The sequence below is a fragment of the Tenrec ecaudatus genome, chromosome 18, assembly GCF_050624435.1.
Source record: "Tenrec ecaudatus isolate mTenEca1 chromosome 18, mTenEca1.hap1, whole genome shotgun sequence".
Taxonomy (NCBI): Eukaryota; Metazoa; Chordata; class Mammalia; order Afrosoricida; family Tenrecidae; genus Tenrec; species Tenrec ecaudatus.
The window spans coordinates 29,237,971-29,257,684 of record NC_134547.1 but is presented as its reverse complement, the minus strand read 5'-3'; the positions used below and the strand labels follow the sequence as shown (position 1 = coordinate 29,257,684).

The window sequence follows — 19,714 nt, the reverse complement described above, 5'->3', positions numbered from 1 at the left end:
TGATGAAGAGCTAATATTGTTTATTTGTGGCTAACGGGCAACAGGGACGGAGGGGAAGGGAGACTGAGCTGCTGCTGAAGGTGGCGGGAACATATGGGAACGACTAGCGGTGACGCTTGAGCAACATGAGAAACCAGTGCTGCTGACTTGTACACGGGAAGCACCCTGAGAATGCCAACCATCTGTTACCTGTCCAAGAACTAAGATCTTATAAATGGACCAGTGGCCTGGATGAGAACTCAGATGGTAAAATCCCTAGAGAAAAACGTGGAAGTGAGCCTTGGGTCCTAGTTTTGACAATGGATGTGACACCAAAAGTACAAGCGACAGGAGGCCAAAAGATAAAGTGGACCTGAGAAAAACGAAACTCCCTTGTGCGTCTAAGGGTTCCCTGAACGAAGCGGAGGAGAGAACCTACAGAACTGGGGAACCATCTGGGAATCCTCTATCTGACAAGGACTTAGACTCCAGAATGTATGAAGGATGCAGATTCTGTAACAACAAAAAGACAAGCAATCCAATTAACAAATGTGCAAAGGACTAAATAATTTCCTCAAAGAGATGAGACAGCAAGCACAAGAAAAGATGCTTGGCTACTGGTATTCACTAGGGTAGTGGAAAACCAAACCACAGCCAAGTATCACTTCACACGCACTAAGTTGGCTTTTACACACACACACATATATAAAAAGAACAGATGGGTAGTGGTGAGAATGTGGAGTCATTGGGACCACATGTAAAACTGTGTAGGTGCTGTGAGCAACAGTAAGAATGGTTCCTCAGAAAGTGATACGTAAAATTAGCAAACGACCTAGTAATTCCACTCCTGGAAAGCAGGAACTTGAAAGAAAGAACTCAAAACAGGCATGCATACACTAATGCCTATTATAGAATTATTCATAAATGTGAAAAGATGGAGACAATCCAAGTGTCCACTGATAGATGAATGGACAAACAAAATGTAGTACATGAACACAATGAAGAATTATTCAGCCATATAAAGATGAACATGGATGAACCTTGAAAGCTTTATGATGAATGAAACAAAACAGATGCAAAAGGACAAATACATGACCTGTCCAGACTAAGAAAAAGTACAGATGTGAAAGAGTCCCACTGGGGGCCAGGGCAGGAGGGAGAAGAGCTGCTGCTGGAAGAGCCACGTTTCTGTCTGGGATGATTGACCAGTTCTGGAAATGGTTAGTGCTGATGGCAGCAAATCATGGTGGATCTGATCAATATCACTGAGCAGTACATTTTAAAATACTTAAAAGGGAAAACTATTTTGTAATAACTGTTTAACTGTAATACATTTTTTTAAATGAGAGAAAAGGTATTTTCCTATGTCATGAGGAATCACTGTGACCTTTTCTATGCCCGTATTGTGGCTGTATCGTATTCTACTTTATAGTTGTAACCTTTCATTTCTTCAGGTCCCTATTATTAGAAAGCTAAGTTTCTACTTGTACTACTTTAAATTATCTTTGGTCTATATTCAATAAACATTACAACAACAGGAGGCCCCTCCCCACACACACACAAAATGTTAACCTCAAGGGCAGCCATATTTGACAAAATAGTTCTCATTTTCCAAAATGAGCACCTGTGCTCGTGCAGTTAGAAGGGCTCAGAGGAGACTCCCCAGCATCCCTCCCCTCGACCTAGGACAGCATGCATGGTGGCTCATGAAGGACTTGAAAAGCTATTAATGCCTACCTTTTCAATTCATTCACAATTGAAGTATGGACTTTCATGGCAATTTTGTCATCCAAGTGTCTTTTCAGTTCTTGGCATTTGCTGTGCAGGGCTTTCAATTGCTCTTTGTTTTCAGTTAGCTCCTTTTCTTGGCTCTGGGATTTAGTCTCCAGGAGGATGAGCTGTTTAGTTAGTTTGGAAACTGAAAAAGGAAAAGCATGCATAAAAACTTGTTACAGAAACAAACAAAAAAAAACTTGTTACAAAAGATGCAATAAAACACGATTATTCATTAACTAGCTACTACTATTGAGAGCCAGCTTATAAAAATGAGCCTTTAGAGATAATCAAAAAGGCCTTGTTCTTTGAAACTGCTGGTCTTATATTAAGTCAAGGATAGCATAATATTCATACACATTCAAGGAAGACTACTCAACAATAGGACTATTATTTGCACCTACATACCAACCACTAATGCCCAAGATGAAGACGTTAAAGATTCTTGCCAGCTTCTACAGTCTGAAATCGATCAATCACGCAATGGAGATGCATTAATAATGACGGGTGATTGGAATGAGAACGTTGAAAGCAATGAAGAAGGATCACTAGTTGGAAAAACGCCATTGGTAAAAGAGAGGACACCCAAGAGTGTATGATAAAATATAGCAAGACCAACAACTTACTCATTGGAAAGACCTGTTTTCCAACAACGTAAGCAGTGAATATCCATGTGGACATCACAAAATGAAATACCGAGGAATCGACTCTACTACTCTGCGGAAAGAAATGATAAAGAAGTTCGATATCATCAGTCAGCACAAGACAAGGGGCCAACTGCAAAACAGACTCACAGACAAGTTGAGGATGAAGATGAAGAAAATTAGAACAAGCCCATGAGAGCCAAACTATTTTCTTGAGTATATTCCACCTAAATTTAGAACACATCTCAAGAATATATTTGAGCCCTAATGACCAAAGATGAGCTGAGCTACGGGACGACATCAGGGATGAAGAAAGGCATTCAAAAGACAGGAAAGAAAGAACAGCCCCACATGGATGTCAGCAGAGACTGAAACACAAAGTACATTAAGCAAATGGAAGAAAAGCTCAAATAAAGGAGCTGAGCAGGAAATTTCAAAGGAGAGCCTGAAAAGAAAGAGCAAAGTGCTAGAGTGAAATGTGCAGGCCTAGATGTCGAAAACCCAAAGGGAAGAACGGGCTTGGCATTCCTCAAGCTGAAAAACTGAAGAAGCGACGTAAGCTGCCAGGTGCAACAGTGACGGCAAAATATTACATGATGCCGGAAGCATCACAGAAGAGGGAAGGAGTACACAGAAAAATAGCTGCCTGCCATATAATCATTGCAAGAGGTACCATATGATCAAGAACCAATAATATCGAACGCAGTCCAAACTGCACTGAAGATATTGCTGGAAAGCAAGGTTCCAGGAGGTGACGGTACACCCACTGAGATGCTTCGGTAAGTACATATAATACTAACAGTGCTCACTCATCTATGCGAGGACTTTCGAAGACCAACCACGAGGCCAACTATCTGTAAGAGATCCATACTGTGTACATGCCAAAGAAAGGGGATATAACAGAATGGAGAAGTTATGGAACACGGTCATTAAGATCACATGGAAGTAATATATTGTAGATAACTCAAAAATAGCTGCAATAGTTCAATGACAGGGAAGCGCCAGAAGATTCAGAACTCCAGGCAGATTCAGAAGAGGAGGTGGAACAAGGGGTGATTGCCATGCCAGATGGGTCTTGGCTGAAAACGGGGACTACCAGAAAGATGTCTACTTGTGTTTTATTGACCATGCACAGGCTTTAACTATGTGCATAAGAAATCCTGATAACATCACAGAAGCTATACACAGATCAAGATATGAACCAAAGCTTAAAATCAGGAAAGGTGTACGTCAGGATTGTGTCCCTTCATCACACTTACTCAACCTGGATGCCGAGCAAGTGATACCAGAAGCTGGAGTCTGTGAAGTAAGAGTCATAACAATTGGAGAAAGACGCATCAATAACCTGCAATATGCAGACGATGTCACCTTGCTTGCTGAAAGCGAAGAGGACTTGAAGCACTTACTGATGAAGATCAAAGACTACAGCCTTCAGTGTGCATGACACCTCAACAGCACAGAAAATAAGAACCTCTCACCCGGACCAGTCAGAAACACTGTGCAAGTGGAGAAAAGATTGAAGTTATCAAGAACTGCAATTTCCTTGGATCCACAATCAATGGCCATCCACAACCAAATGACACACTGCACTGGGCAGATGTGCTGCAAACAGCTCCTTAAAGTACTGAAAAACAAAGATGCCATTTGGAGAACTCGGAACCCCAAAACAACAACAGCAGCACACTGTCATTGAACTGATTCCCACTCAGAGTGATCTCTACAGGGTTTCCGAGGCTATCGATCTTTATGGGAGCAGACAGCTTCATCTTTCTCCCAAGGAGCAGTGTGCTTGAACTTCCGACCTTGAGGTTAACAGTCCAATGCTTACCAATCATTGCACCACAGCCTGACCCAAGTCAGGGTATTTTTAATGGCCTCGCAACACATCTGCTTAGCAGTGCAGTCAGAATGCGCTGCAGAAGGGAGGACGGCAGACTTCGTCTCGTGTGCTGTGGACGTGCCATCAGGAGGGAGCAGGCCCTGGAGAGGACCCCGTGCTGGGGACGCGGAGGAGCCCAGAGGAGGAAGGTCCTCTGTGAGACGGCCTGCCACAGTGGCAGGCACACCGTGGGGAGAGCGCTCACCTTCCTGCAGATGCTCCTGGCTGGCGGCCTGGGCTTTCTGCTGCTCAATCTCCAGCTGCTCCATCAACAACTTGTTTTCCTCTAAGACCAGTTCTGCCTGAGTCTGAAGCTGATGCCTACAATTCATTTACAAAGGTAAGCTACTGCGATTCTGACTCATTTAAGAAACACTCAGGAGCCTGAAGGACAGCAGTTAATACTTTGCAAGTAATGAGTAGTGGCCATGTCTATGTTGGATATATTACTTACATAAGCAACCTGTGCTCACTTACATTAAATTGACAAAAAAGCTAGTTATGAGGGCTAAGTTATGAATTATTTCAATGTATTTTTAAGATATGAAATTTCTAATGTAGGCAGACTGGATGAAACACTCCCACATGCACAACACTCAGTTTAAACAATTATCCAGTGGCCAATCTTGTTTCATCGGTATATACTTCTAAGCCCCTCCACCCACTGGGTTTCCTGAAGCTGATATGGAGTATTATTTTAAAACTTGAAAAAGTTCTCATGTAATTTTAAAAGATCTCCTTGTCATTAGCAGCATAATTGCTGAAAAGCAGTTATTACAATCCTTGGGTTCACTCGCCACGAACAAACCTGCTCACAGCAGACGCTAAGGAAACCCCGCCGCCTGACCTGCACAACCATCACCTCCAACAAGAATGAGCTCAAGTGACATCAGGCCAAACGTTAACAACCCCAACACAATGTACACCAGCCAACTCTCTGATCAGACTGTGAAGCTAAGAATGCAAGGCACAAGGAGTAGATGAAAAAGATGTCAGGAGCCAAGCTATGGCGGTCCCTTTACTTGCTCCCCAGAGACCCAGAAGCTGCCCTCTCTGAACCCTGACTGGCCTCCTCACCCCTATCCAACTCAGGGCAACCCGGATTTGATCTACTTTACAGTTTAGACTCCACCCCGTCTCCTCTGCCTATGTTCCTCATTCCTCCTTTCTCTCCCTGCCTCCCTCTCATTTTATATCAAGTTCCATCAAGTCCAAGGGCACCCAACTGGTCAGGGAGGAAGGCAGGAAAAGACATGCAGTTTCCAGGTCGCCAGGAGAAGTTCATGGAGATATGGAAGAAGGAGGAAACTTTGTAGTAAAGTGTGGAGTCAGTGTTCCTGAGTGCCGTGCACAGGTCTGGCAGTTACACCTCTGGTGAGGGCCAGGTGGTCAGGAGGCTCGGGGGCAGCACCAGTGCTAGCAGTCCCATAGGCTGGTAGGGGCCTGTGAAGTGGGGCTGCAGAATCCAGCCTCTGGCCTCAGGGAGGCCAGCCAGGGACCTTCCACTGTGCAGGCCACCTGCTCCTCCAAATGACACACAGGCCAGGGAGCTGGAGGAGAGAGGGCAGATGTAACCCCCAGTATACACAGGCTTCGGGGACACTACAGGAAGATGGATTGGAAAGTAGGGTCTTTCCTCCCTCTTCTTCCTTTTTTGGGGAGTTTTGGATAATTTTCAGAAAACAGAAAAATACCACCTGAGAAGGCAAAGAAGCTGCAGGTTTAAGAAACGAGAATCTTTAAAGTGAACTTTCAAGTAAAGTTAAAAATCATTTCCTAGGATTTTAGTGCATGTATGTCTTACAAACTCTCCCTTAAAATACTTCAGGTAAAAACAAAGCATATGATTACTTAATAAACTTTATTCTTCTTTATCTTTTTTTAATGAGCAAAATAGCAAAAACACAACAGCACTTGCCATTCCTTATTGGTGACCGGACTACTCTTATTTATCACTTGGTGCAATTCTTCATTCTCTTTCACCACGTCTTGAACTCGCACCCGAAACACCTTCATTTCCTCCTGGAAACACATACACAGAGTGTGACACACACATACATACACAGAGTGTGACACACCCTACACTGTGTCAGTTCTAGTGCTGCCGTAACGACACGGGTCCAAGACTAGTAACAGTTAGCAAAACCACACATGACACGAGCCTGAAGCTCCAGGTACCGTCACGATGTGCCTACTCTCGGGGAGCTTGCGCCTAGTTAGAAAACAGACAAGAGGCAGCGACAATACCAAGAACATGGGACTGAAAAGCCCCCAAACCAGAAACCAAATCCCTGCCATAGAGTCACTGCCAACTCACAGTGACCCAATAGGACAGGGGAGTGGGTGTTTTCAACCTGCTAACCTTGCGGTTCACAGCCCAACTCGTAACCACTACACCACCCGGGCTCCTCACAGACAGGCCCAAATTTTTAATATTCAGTTCCTATTTCTGTTATATCCTCTCTCACTCACTCACTCACTTACTCATTCACTCACTGCCATTAAGCCAATTCTCACGGTTCTCCCTCAAAATAAGTAGGAAAGTTAGCAACGAGTATGAGAAAAAATGCTCTGAAATTGATTCTGGTAATGAGTGCACATTTTAAAAATATAACTGAATGATTAACTCGTATGATATATTAAGTCATGCCAATAAAACTATTTTTTAAGAGTAGTCAGAGGGTAAACAAGCAGCCATCTAGCTCAGAAGCAACAAAGCCCACATGGAAGAAGCACACCAGCCTGTGTGACTATGAAGTGTCAAAGGGATCAGGTATCAGGCATCATCAGAACAAAACATCAGACACTCACTCACTCACTCACTCACTCACTCACTCTCTCACTCACTCCCACTCACTTTCACTCCCACTCACTCTCACTCACTCACTCACTCACTCACTCTCTCACTCACTCCCACTCACTCACTCACTCACTCTCTCACTAACTGACTCAGACACATTCACTCACTGACTCTCTCACTGAAAAAAAAAAAAGAACAAAACATCATATTATTGTGAATGAGGGGGAATGCATAGTTGGGACCCAAAGCTTATCTGTAGGCAACTGGACACCCCTTTACAGAAGGTTCGAGCACGGGTAGGAGACGAGCCAGTCAGGGTGCAGTGTAGCAACAATGAAACATATAACTTTCTGCTAGTTCCTAAATGCTTCCTTCCCCCCTCCCCCCCCCCACTATCATGATCCCAATTCTACCTTACAAATCTGGCTAGACCAGAGGATGTCCACTGGTACAGATAGGAACTGGAAACTCAGGGAACCCAGGGCGAATGATCCCTTCAGGACCAGTGGTGAGAGTGGCAATACTGGGAGGGTGGAGGGAGGTGGGGTGGAAAGGGGGAACAGAGTACAAAGATCTACATATAACCTCCTCCCTGGGGGGTGGACAACAGAAAAGTGGGTGAAGGGAGATGTCGGACAGTGCAAGATATGACAAAATAAATAATTTATAAATTATCAAGGGTTCATGAGGGAGGGGGGAGTGGGGAAGGAGGGGAAAAATGAGGGGCTGATGCCAGGGGCTCAAGTGGAGAGCAAATGTTTTGAGAATGATGAAGGCAACGAATGTATAAATGTGCTTGACACTATGGATATATGTATGGATTGTGATAAGAGTTGTACGAGCCCCCAATATAATGATTTAAAAAAAGAATGAAGAAAATGTTTTAAAACTGATGGTACAACTTGTTTTGATATAATTGAACTTTTGAACTGAATTTTATGCCAATGACAGTAAAACAATAAATGTGTCGATGTTGGTAAAAAAAATAGTCAGAGGAAAGCAGCAGAGATGACTATAGACACTAATTTTCCTGTTGGTATTTAAGAGAAACCATCTTTAATTAAAGCGTCTCCTTGGGGCCGGGGAAAGGAAATAACAATAACTAAAGCTCCTTTGGGTGACGGAGGACCAGGGTGGCAAGCCATCAGTCAACACGGCCCTGCCAGGCAACAGCCCAGCGCAGGGCTCCAGGCCAGGGCTCCTCTGCTAACAGGTGTTTCTGCCCGGATCTGCTAGGCCCCAGGCTCCCCTCAGCCAGCTTCGGGCCTTTTCCAGGGCCCTGCGCTGTCCTCCAGTGAGACTCTTAGATGACTCTTCTGGAATGCTTCTTAATGTTCTTCTTTTTTTACTGTGCAACCCGCTTCAGTGCCTTAAGCCCACCGGGTAAAGCCAGGCAGTGGTTTGGGGTGACAGTCTGCTTTCCCATGGGACACTGAGAGGCCAATGGGATCGGACCTGCCACAAATCCAAACCCATGCACCTCAATGCTCTTTTCCGTTACCAGGCATTCATGTTTAACTTAAAGCAACACAGCCAGGTAACCTCTCCTCCGCTCTACTTCCTGCCTGCCTGCCTTGCCGGTGGCACTCCCTTCTCTAACACAAACATTTGGACATATATGAAGTTAAGTCAGAGCATTGCTACGGGGGTTCCAGTTCATCAATACACAAGTTTACTCCCGACACGATGTGTTTAAACCTGTCTCTGCGATCAATGGAGAGCTGCAGCAAGTTCTCTGTGATCTTGTGAGGGAGCTTTCAGAAACAATGGTTTAACTGGGTCTCTACTCAAGTCCTCCCTCAACACAAGAACACTTTGCTCTAATAACCTGGCACTCTGTGATGCTCACCTTCCTAATGCGATCAGTGAAGACAAAAGCAGGTGCATAAGCAAATGTGGTGAAGAAAGCTGATGGTGCCCGACTATCAAAAGATATAGCTTATGGGGTCTTAAAGCTTGAAGAAAAGCAAGCGGCCATCTAGCTGAGAAGCAACAAAGCCCATATGAAAGAAGTACACAAGCCTGTGTGATCACGAGGTGTTGACAGGATCAGGTATCAGGCATCAGAAGACACAAATCCTATCTGTAGACAATTGGACATCCCCTCACAGAAGGGTCACAAGAAAGGAAAAAGCCAGCTAGGGTGAAGCACAGCACTGACGAAACATAGAATATTCTTCTACTTCTTTAATGCCTCCTCCCTCCCACTATGGTGACCCCAACTCTACCTTACAAATCTGAAGACCAGAGCACATGCACTGGTACAGATAAAAGCTCTCGTCACACGGAATCCAGGACAGTTAACCCCCCAGGAATAATAATGGAGTAGTGATACCATGACGGTAGGAGGAAGGTAGGGGGAAGAAAGGGGGAATCGATCACAATGATCGGTGTATAACCCCTTGCCCCCAGGGAGACAAACAATAGAAACATGGTAAAGGGAGACATCAGTCAGTGTAATATATGAAAATAATAATAATTTATAATTTATCAAGGGTTCATGAGAGTGGGAGGGTGGAGGAGGGAGGAAAAAATGAGGAGCTGATACCAAGGGTTCAAGTAAAAAGAAAATGTTTTGAAAAGGATGATGGCAACATATGTGCAAATGTACTTGACATAATGGATGTATGGACTGTTATAAGAGCTTTAAGATCCTCCAATAAAATGATTAAATAATAATAATAATAATAATATAAAGTCCAATCCCAACAGTGGCTTCAGAAGAATTCTGCTGGGCCTGTTAATAAGTTCAAGGCAGAGGTCAACTCAGAGGGCAATGGTGACTGGTTGGGGGGTGGGGCCCAAAAAGGAGTCACTGTGAGATTTCTCAAGGACACAGGAAGTCACAGGGCCTATTATGCGGCCATGCTAAGCAAATGGAAAACTGCATTGGAGAAAGGGACCCAGAGAGTCACGTGGAAAAATGTTTTCCATTGTGACAGGGCTCACTCTTCAAGCGAGAACTTCATTGGGACACATAGCTACTCAAACGGTCTTGCAGTTCTTTTTCTCAAACCTCAGAAACAAAACCCCCAATTTAAACAATGTGATTTGACGGACGCCCAAATCACCATGTGGACTTGTAAATCACAGAACACAGAATTCCCGTGAAAGATCAGAGACAGAACACTGCCTACAGGAGTGCGTAGATCTACGTGGGGGGTGTTTTAAGAAACAACAGGCTCACATTCTGACACTTCTGCTTAATAGAAGTTTCTATGATTTTGTTGTGATAATTTTTACTTACTCTCATATGTTGGGCATACCCACCACCAAAATATTTCTTCAGAGTCTGAAACATGATTAATAAACTTTGTATAAGACATGTGCCAACTTACCTGGAGGCTGGCAGTGAGCTCATCCTGTGCTTTCACCCTGTCTTCATAAGCCAGCAACAATGGTGACAGGTACTTTACATCCAACTGAAGAGGATGGAGCAAGAAGAGGACTCATATATCCTAATGCGTAAACACACTCAGCAACTTTTAAAAGGCCACAGATTAAAAATAAATAAAACAAAAATAAAAGGCTACAGATACACCTCTAGTTTTAAATGGTTTTGAATAGTCAGTCAAATACGGCCCAGAAAACGGGGCTGGAGTTAAACTGTTCACTTACCAACCAGGGTGGTGTGGGGCCCTTTGATGGGAGGCCTTCAGTGTTTAAGCTCTAGGAACAAAACAGACAATGAAGACAAATTAAACTACACATGCTCTGAAATGTGTTTGGCAGGGTTCTCTAGAGAAATAAAACCAGGAAACTTAGGATTTTATATATCCTATTTTTTATATAGGATAGATAGGTTGATATGGCGAGAAGTAATGTAACAGCTAATTAGTCCACACAGCAGTACAGAGGGCTCAGTTGAACTCACTTTTGTGGAACAGTTAATGTACTGAAAGTCCTTCTACTCATGTGGGCTGCTGATCCACAGACAGCGGGAGTCTTCCCGCAGGCAGCAGGGCGGGTAAACAGTCAGCAGCATGGGACTTAGCGAAGCAGGCCCCCAATGGGATCTCGAACTCAAGGGATACAGGATGACAGGATCCACCAGCCTCAAGCTTAGGCGATGTTCACACCAGCAGCTTGGCAAAGCTGGTCTCAAAGGAGTCTCAAGCTCTATCAACAAGATCCACAGGTTGGCTCGGCCACCAGTAGTGCGGCACACTAGCTCAAGCAGCAGTGCGCTGGCCAGATCACTGGGAAGGGAGGCACTGGATGCCAGCCATTTTTGTTGATCTTGGTCGCCCTCCAATCAAGTTGTGACCTGATTCAACTCCATCCACAGGTTCCTATGGAGGCCAAGTGAGCATGATAAACTTATCACACTATCACAAATGTCAACCCTAGTTCTTAATGTAGATGAGCTATCAGTGATAATATATCTATATACCTATATGTATAGACAAGGGGGTACAAAGAGGTCCTAGAAAAATTCCATGTTCTTTCGATACCATTCTTTCACAGTTTCTTAACGTCTCTTTGTATATATGGATATAGTTTGTATGAGAAATTTTGTTCCTAAAATATTTGAGAATGATTTTCAGGTATGCTATCTTTTCTCTTACATATTTCTGTATATACTTCCCAAAAAGGAATGACATTCTTTTTACTTAACCACAGTATGACTGTGAAAATTAGGAAAGCAACACTGACACTATATTTAAATTTTGCTGATTTTGTGTCCACCCATGTTTTATGTGGTAGTCAAGGCTCTTTCATCTCCTTTCACCTGCAACAGATAATTTTGGATTTTATGCTGGAATTTTGTATGTTACATGTCTGAATTGTTATCAACATCCTTTACAAAGTGCTGGTTTCTCTCTTTCTTTGCGGTTTTTTTTAAATTTTTTTTTCTTTGCGGGCTTTTAAGTCACTTGTGGATTGGGTGGAAGTTTTTGAGGCTTGTTTTTGACCTGGTGTATGGTGGGTCAAGGAGCCCTGGTCTACCAGTCTGGGTAGACAAGAGAAATAAATGCAGAGACACTCATATGTGTGGTAAGAACTTTATATACAAGAGCAATTGAATATTGAGAAAATATCCCAGCCCAGATCAAGTCCACAAGTCCGATATTAATCTATGTCCGAAACCAATCTATAAATTCCTCTTTAGACTCACAAAATGACCCCGAATGCAGGAAGCTCGGTCAGTGGGTGGAAAGTTGTGTGGATCCAGTGGTGGTAGAAGCATCTCAGAGCTGGTATGGGTCTCCACGTAGCTCCTCCAGCTCCAGGGCTTTGGCTCCATTAGCATAGCTCCATCAGGATTGTCGTCAATAATGTCTCCCAGGGAGCGAGCGTGTCTGGCCCCAGTGAGCTATTTATCTCTTTGGAATGAGGTTATCAAGCTGCAACCTGATTGACAGGCTAGACTCTACCCCTTCACAAATTGACACCAGATTATGTAACTACCACACCTGGGTTTACATGTGGTACATGTTGGGCTGGGATCCACATAGTAGGCAGTTCGAAACCACCAGCAGTCCCTCAGGGGCTTTCTACTCTCATAAGCAGTTAGTGTCTTGGAAACCTGAGGGGTCGCCATGGGTCAGCATTAACTTGATGGCAGCAAGGTTTCCGTTTTGTTAAGGTAGGGTTGAAGCAACCTTTACTGATAATGCTCGCTGAGCCATAATGTCCTTCTGGGGACTTTATCCAATGCTCTGGTGCTCAACAAGGCCGGCCTGCCCACGGTGGCTAGTCAGAGTCAAAGGTGTCCCCCTCCAGGGATATGTGAACTCTGGGAGTCCTTCAGCTCCAAGTTGCCTGCACCGGTTTCCTGCCCAGGGTCAGAGTTTTATTTTACACATGTGCAGGTGTATGTAGTTCTTTTTGCTCCATAGCTTCCTCCGAGTCCAACATCCTCAGTCTCCCAATGCCAATCTCTGCCTCCTCAACTCAGTGAGCCTGCTCCACTTGGCTTGGGCATCTCCTCCCAGAACTGTCGCCTGCAGAAGGCCTCCCGGCAGAGTGCGGAGTGGTCTCCTTGGTTTATCCATTTCCTCCCTGTCCTGTCAGAGACCAGTGTCTAGTGCTGCCATCTGCCCGACACTTATTTAAGCAGTTGACTTCTGCATTTATTCTGTCCTGTTTGCTGGTTGTTCACGGCAGAAAGACAACCCTAGTAGTAGCTACTACATCAGAACCAGAGGCAATGACCCTGATGGGAGAATCTCGTAGTCAATAGTAACTTTCTAGTGACTTCACCTGACCACTCATTATTAAGTCAACATTGAGAATGCACTAAGCCATGGTAGACATTACCACACAATCCCTATTTCCAGAGATTTTTGGACCTAATAACGAGGTGCTTCTTCTAACACAAGTTCACATAGTACAGAGACATAGCTCAGGGTAGAATACTAGACCTGCCTTTACAAACCATAGCCTGTCATTGTTGAAAAGAGGGAGTGATCACATCTGGCTGACAGGTGGAGAGCGTGGCACCTGCACTGGTGAGAATGGTGTGCACACTGGGGGAGTGTGTTCCAGGGCCTGCTGCCCACCGCTCCTTCAGGACAGGCTCCCATTCAACCGTTGCTCTTCTTTGCACTGTGCCACCATGCTCACACTCTGGCCAGGGTGTTGGGTGTCAAGTCATCCGGTTCCCTGCCCCATACTTGCCCATCTTTGCTCAAATTTTTGACCCTTAGGTTTCACACTTTTCATGCACACTACTCGTGGGTCATATTCTTTATTTCATAAATGCATCTGTTATACTTAGGTGACCTGAGAAGACCATTTAAGAGTACCTCAGGGCAATAGTCCCAGGGGTCCTTCAATAGAACTGGTCTGGTAAGCCTGGGTTTTGGGGTTTTTTTTGTTTTTTTTTTAAGCCTGGGTTTTTTAAGAATTCGATGTAAGAGGCAGGAGCCCTGGTGGTGTAGTGGTTATGCATTGGCCTGCACTTCACAGGTCAGCAGTTCAAAACCATCAGCTGCTCTGTGGGAGCAAGAAAGGGCTTTCTGCTCCCATGAACAGTTAAAACAAACAAGAATTCGATTTCTGTTCCATCTGTTTCTCCCATCCTATCAAGACCCACCGATTGTATTCATAGGAATGACTGCTAGTGCTAGCTGGGCATCATCTAGTTCTTCTGGTCTCGGGTAAAGAGGCCAAGGTTTGTGCAGTCAGTTCGCCCTATCGACTGGTTTCTCCTCTGACTCTTGGGTTTCCTTCTCTCTCTCTGGTTCCAGACCAAGGTAAGACCAATCACTGTACCTGACAGGAATCCTCACAAACTTGTAAGACCCCAGATATTACTTATCAAATCGGGACAGAGTCATAAACTTTGTGTGGTCCTAAATCTTCACACCCCAAATACCAATCCCAGGTGTTTGCTTTCAACTAGTGGTATCTTAACAGTACTCCCTTATGTGCTTGCCTATATTCACATACACACACATATGCTTACACCACATACATATCGTGTAAATATGCCCATCCAGACACCTCTCTACATAGGAGGGGGCTTCAGAAGGTTTGTGGAGAACTGGGACCAAAAGATAATGGAAAATTTCCACAAACTTCCTAAAGCTCCTTGTACATATATGCAGAGACAGACTGACAGACATTTATACCCACATTTTTTTGTGTTTTGAGATTGTAAAATAATTTTTGCCCAAGCTTTTATCAAAAGGTCCTTTTTCTTATGTATATCTTCATGAGATTGTTTTCTTTGGTTAAGCTAGGTCACTTCACCCCTGTGGTAGTTCCATAATTTCATGTCAGTGTGAAGATATAGAAAAGGGTACGAGTGGTATTCAACCTGTCAATCAGGTTGCAGCCTGATGGTGCCTCCTTGTGGGTGTGACCTTCTCCTAAGAAGGGCCCTGGGGACCTCCTCCCCTCTCTCTGCCTTCTTCTTCTGACTGGCTGACCCTGATGGTGATCAGAGCCCTGGAGATGTGCCCACCACCTTTGGCTCCACAAGACTCTGCACTCACTGGCTTGCGATCTTCCTGCATTCTGCATCATTGCTGTGGCTGCCTGAGTCTGAAGAGGGATTTATGGACTAGTATCACACTTACAGACTTGATCTACACTGGGCTGGGATGTTTGCTTGATAAAAGTTACTTCTTGATATAAGCTCTTTCGTACACATATATGAGTGTCACTGGATTTGTTTCTCTAGTCAACCTGGCTTAACACACCCACATTCATTGTTAACTTTCCCACCATCAAAAATAATCGGCGTTTATCAGAGAACGAGGAAGCATGTATTGTATTATGTGGTCCCGGGAACTGGAATTAAAGATTTTTTTTTTCTGTTAAAAAACGTTAACATTATATTAAGTGAAAGATTTCAATCATAAAAGGACACTTATTGTATGATTCCAATTATACAGAAAGTCCCAAACAGGCAAATTCATAGAGGCAGAAACTAAGTTTGGTGTTCCAGGGGCTAAGGAAGCAGCGTGTGGGAAGTCATTGCTCAGAAGTTCTCTTATCGAGGTGAGGAAAAGGTTTAAAATTGATTATGGTTATGGTTTTATACGTCTGTAAATACATTAGAAACCACTGAAACAGTTTATTTTAAAGGGGTAAATTTTAGAGATTGTGAATTATATCTCAAAGCTACTGATAAGAAAAAGTTAAAACTACCGTATATACTCAAATATAAGCCAACCCAAGTATAAGCAAAGGTACCTAATTATTACCTGGGAAACCAGAAAAACTAATTGACTCGAGTATAAGTCTAGGGTGGAAAAAGCAGAAGCTATTGGTGAGTTTCAATAATCAAAACAAATGAAAATAAAATTACTAAAAATTGAGATATCAGTGGGGTAATGTATTTAAATACTTATTTTAAATAAAAACCATAAATAAAAGGACAAGTCATTTAACATTAGTAAACCACAGTAAGTGGAAAATAGGTTCAACAAAAACAATAAGGTATCAACAATGGTACCTTAAGAGTACTATTCCCTGAGCTCAATCAGCAAACAAGCTAAAATGTAAAGAGTTAAAATCCTTCAAAACTGGATTCCTCATCACCATCCGTATCCCAATGCAGAGCTTCAGCTGGTGTGAGCTCATCATAGACGCTGTCCTCACTAAGATCGCCGTCATCACCATCACTGCTGTCATTTTCATATAAAGCGCAGTCTTCACTGCCATCCATAGCATTACTAATACTACATTTCTGGAAGGCACATCGCATCATGTCTTCTGCAATGTCTTCCCATGTACCTCGAACCCATTTAGCTATTAACTCTATGTCAGGCTTCATGAGATTTCCTCCTTTTGTTAGTCGGGCTTGACCAGATGACATCCATTCATGTCACATCCTTTGCACATGGTCTTTAAAAGGCTTATTCAAATATACATCCAGAGACTGCAGTACAAATGTAAGCCCACCTGGAATAACAGCTAAAGTAACTTTACTAGATTTTGCCAATATTTTTGTCATCCGGTAGGTGGGCTCTGAACATATCCCAAACAAGTAACCATGGCTTTTTCTTTATGGCTGCTCCTGGTTGTCGGTTCCAAATTTCTTCCAGCCATTTTTTTGTTCCATCTTCATCCATCCAGCCTTTAACATGGGCACACACAGTAATTCTTGGTGGGAAATTGATCTTTTTAGGCAAGGTTTTTCTTTTAAAAATAATGACAGGACGCAGCTTCGTTCCATTAGCCAAACATGATAGAACAACTGTAAAGTGTTTTTTTTTCATTTCCTGTGGTTTTGAGGAAAATGTTTTTTTTTTCTCCTAAACTTGCCAGTTCTGTTGCTTGGAAGATCAAAAGTCATGGCAGTTTCATCCATATTCCCAATATCTGCCAGGTCAGAATTATAAATCCTTCTTTCTTCAAGGTCTTGTGGCAATTTCTGGGAATCTTTGTTCTTTGTCTCAAACATAGTAGGCCAAACCTATTCATGAAGCAGGTACACCATCCTGCTGACGCAGCAAATTTTCAATGCCTGGTGCTTTATATTTGTCATCCTTAGACATTTTTAGAGCATGTGTGCAGATTCCCATGCGTGTTACGCAGTAACCATTTTGACGACACTCCATAACCCATTTATGCAATTCACTCTCTAGAGCCCCATAAAAAGATATTAAACCAGGACGAACTTTTTTAGCTTTTTAATCTGTTCCAAGTCAGCCTTCATTTTCCGCTACTCCCTCACTTGCATTTCATCAACACAGAATTCCTTACTTGCAATGCTGTTATTGCTCTCTTCTGCTCTTGACACACCTTCATTTTGAAACCGGCCTCATATGACCGGCGTTTTTGTTTTGGTTCAAGAGTGTCCATTTCTAACAGGATAAAAGAAAACAAGACTTTGAAAAAGAGCTTTTGGGGTAATGCCCCACCCGCACCAGTCCTGCGGGAGGAGGGAGGGAGGGGATGTCCGTGCAGGCGGGGGGTGCAGGATGTGAATTAACACAGAGACCAGAGGGAAGAGATGGAGTGCAGCCACAGACACATCCTTACCAGTTCAGCTGCCGGCGTTAAGTGAATCACTACGGGTGCTTCTGCGAATTGGAGCCGTCCACGTCATAGGACGGCTCTGATTGGTTAGATGTGAGTAAACAAACTTTCAAAGCCCTGCAGTGTCAGCGGGGCTTTGAATGAACAGCGGAGGAATGGCAATCACCCGCAAGATGTTACACCTCGCTGGGGTACCACTGACCCGTGTATAAGCTGAACCCCAGTTTTTAGCACATTTTTTGTGCTGAAAAACTCGGCTTATACGCGAGTATATACGGTAAGTTTTACTTCAAAAAGAAAGTGCTGTGACCAAACTGTAAAAAACGCTGACATTCAAATCATAAGATGTGGCTCCCTGCTAACTCCGAGATGCTACATGAGAACCTAACCTGATATACTTACCCTCACCCCGCCAGAGATAGAGTACTGAGCTGTAGACACACATGTCCCTCACATACATGTGCTCCCAAGAAGCAAGGGCCTGACCTTCTGGTTCATCTCTCACCCCTCACACCCGCTGTATAGGTTGAATGGTGGCCCAACAAAAGAGCTATCCATATCCTAATCCCTGGAATCCTGGACTGCAATTTTATTTGAAAAAAAGCTCTTGGTAGACCTTAAGTTAATGACCATAAAATGAGTTATGTGGGTGAACCTTAAGTCATAATGGCCAGGAGAAGACAAAATAAGAGAAGGTAAAATGAAGACAGAGGCAAATGTGAGCCATGCAGCCACAAGCCAAGGAATGCTTAGCGTCAGCAGAACCAGAAGACCAAGGAAGGGCTCTTCTCCAGAGCCTCCCTGGAGCTGGGCCCTGCCAGACCCCGCTGGGCTCCACACCAGAACAAAGCACATTTCTGCTGCTCTAAGCCACCCCGTTGACAGTGACTGCAGCTAAGGGGACCACTTTAGCATCTCACTTAGAGGCTGGCTCAGTAACTTTGTGGAAAACAGTAACAATTTATATATCAGCAAGGGTTCCTGAGGGAAAAAGGGTGGGGAAAGGTGGGGGAAAATTGATGAGCTGATACCAAGGGCTCAAGGAGAAATAAAATATTTTGAAAATGATGATGGCAACAAATGTACGAAAGTGCTAATGTGCTTGACACAACGAATGTATGTATTGTGATAAGAGCTGTATGAGCCCCCAATACAATGATTCTTAAAAAGAGAAAAAGTGTGTTGAATTGAAACATTTAATCTGTTTTCTTAAAGTAAGAGCTTGCTCGCTTGCTTTCCAGAGCCCGTGTTACTGACAACTAAGAACTGTAACCACGGGGAGCAGGACAGCCAGCGGCACAGTCACTCTTTCACTTCTGGATCGTGCCCCCATCCTAGCAAGCACCGTCATTGCCAACTTGTGTGATGGAAGGGAGAGAAATAGGAGGGTCGGAGGAACGCATCGCTTTGGGTGCATCTTTTTAATATTAAGTTATGCAAATAAGAACCTGTGGGGACTGTAAATCACTTCGACGGTCAAGACCGAAAAACATGAACGTGAGACTTTTCTCAATTGGAAACATTACCTCATCTTCGGATAAAGGCCTGAACTTTGTTTGGTATCTACTCAGTTCCACACTCAAACGATGGACAGTCATTTTCAAGCCACTGTTTTCATCTACCAGTTCTTTAGTGCGTTTTCTTAGAGACAGTAATTCAGGCACAGCTACTTCTGAAAAACAAATAACAAGTCACTATTATAAGAAATTACTTCAAATTTACCAAGATTTTACATAAATTGATAATTATGTACCCATTTTTATCTTTTCAGGCTCACAGAAGCAATAACTAACAAATATATAAACATAACTGAATAAAGGTTACAAAGTTCTTTCAATATTGAATAGTCAGCATTGTCTTATACAAATAGAAAAAAGTATAAAGTATTAGTAAATATGTAATCTTATAGTTAAAAGAGATTTGATACTAAGGATAGAAACTAAAAAAGGTATCTTACAAATTTAACTGAAATACCAACAAACTTAGAAAAAGTTACATATAGAAAAAGGAGCAAAACTTTGTAATATATAGAGTTCCTCTACCCTAAAATAGCACATATGTGTTCTACTCTAATGCGTACTGATCACTCTCCAGGACAGAAAATATGTTAGATCACAAAGCAAGTCATTACACATTTTAAAAGCCTGAAATCAAGGGTGCTAAAGCAAAGTGTGGTGAAGAAGGCAGATGGTTGCCCGG

At 43.3% G+C, this 19,714-nt stretch overlaps 1 protein-coding gene and 1 non-coding gene across 2 annotated transcripts in view; both read right to left on the bottom strand.

The window, feature by feature from the left end:
• CEP89 (centrosomal protein 89) overlaps positions 1-19,714 on the bottom strand; it is a 78,535-nt gene that overhangs the window by 25,954 nt on the left and 32,867 nt on the right. Inside the window, exons 9-14 of the mRNA XM_075537054.1 lie at positions 19,042-19,187; positions 10,694-10,744; positions 10,414-10,497; positions 6,194-6,297; positions 4,481-4,596; positions 1,717-1,897 (exon numbers count right to left, since the gene is read on the bottom strand). Of these exons, the coding sequence (XP_075393169.1) occupies positions 1,717-1,897; positions 4,481-4,596; positions 6,194-6,297; positions 10,414-10,497; positions 10,694-10,744; positions 19,042-19,187 (682 nt within the window). The remainder of the gene's footprint in view (positions 1-1,716; positions 1,898-4,480; positions 4,597-6,193; positions 6,298-10,413; positions 10,498-10,693; positions 10,745-19,041; positions 19,188-19,714) is intronic.
• LOC142432933 (small nucleolar RNA SNORA42/SNORA80 family) lies at positions 8,422-8,553 on the bottom strand. Its single transcript, XR_012781015.1, has one exon. It is a non-coding gene; the product is annotated as a small nucleolar RNA SNORA42/SNORA80 family (small nucleolar RNA).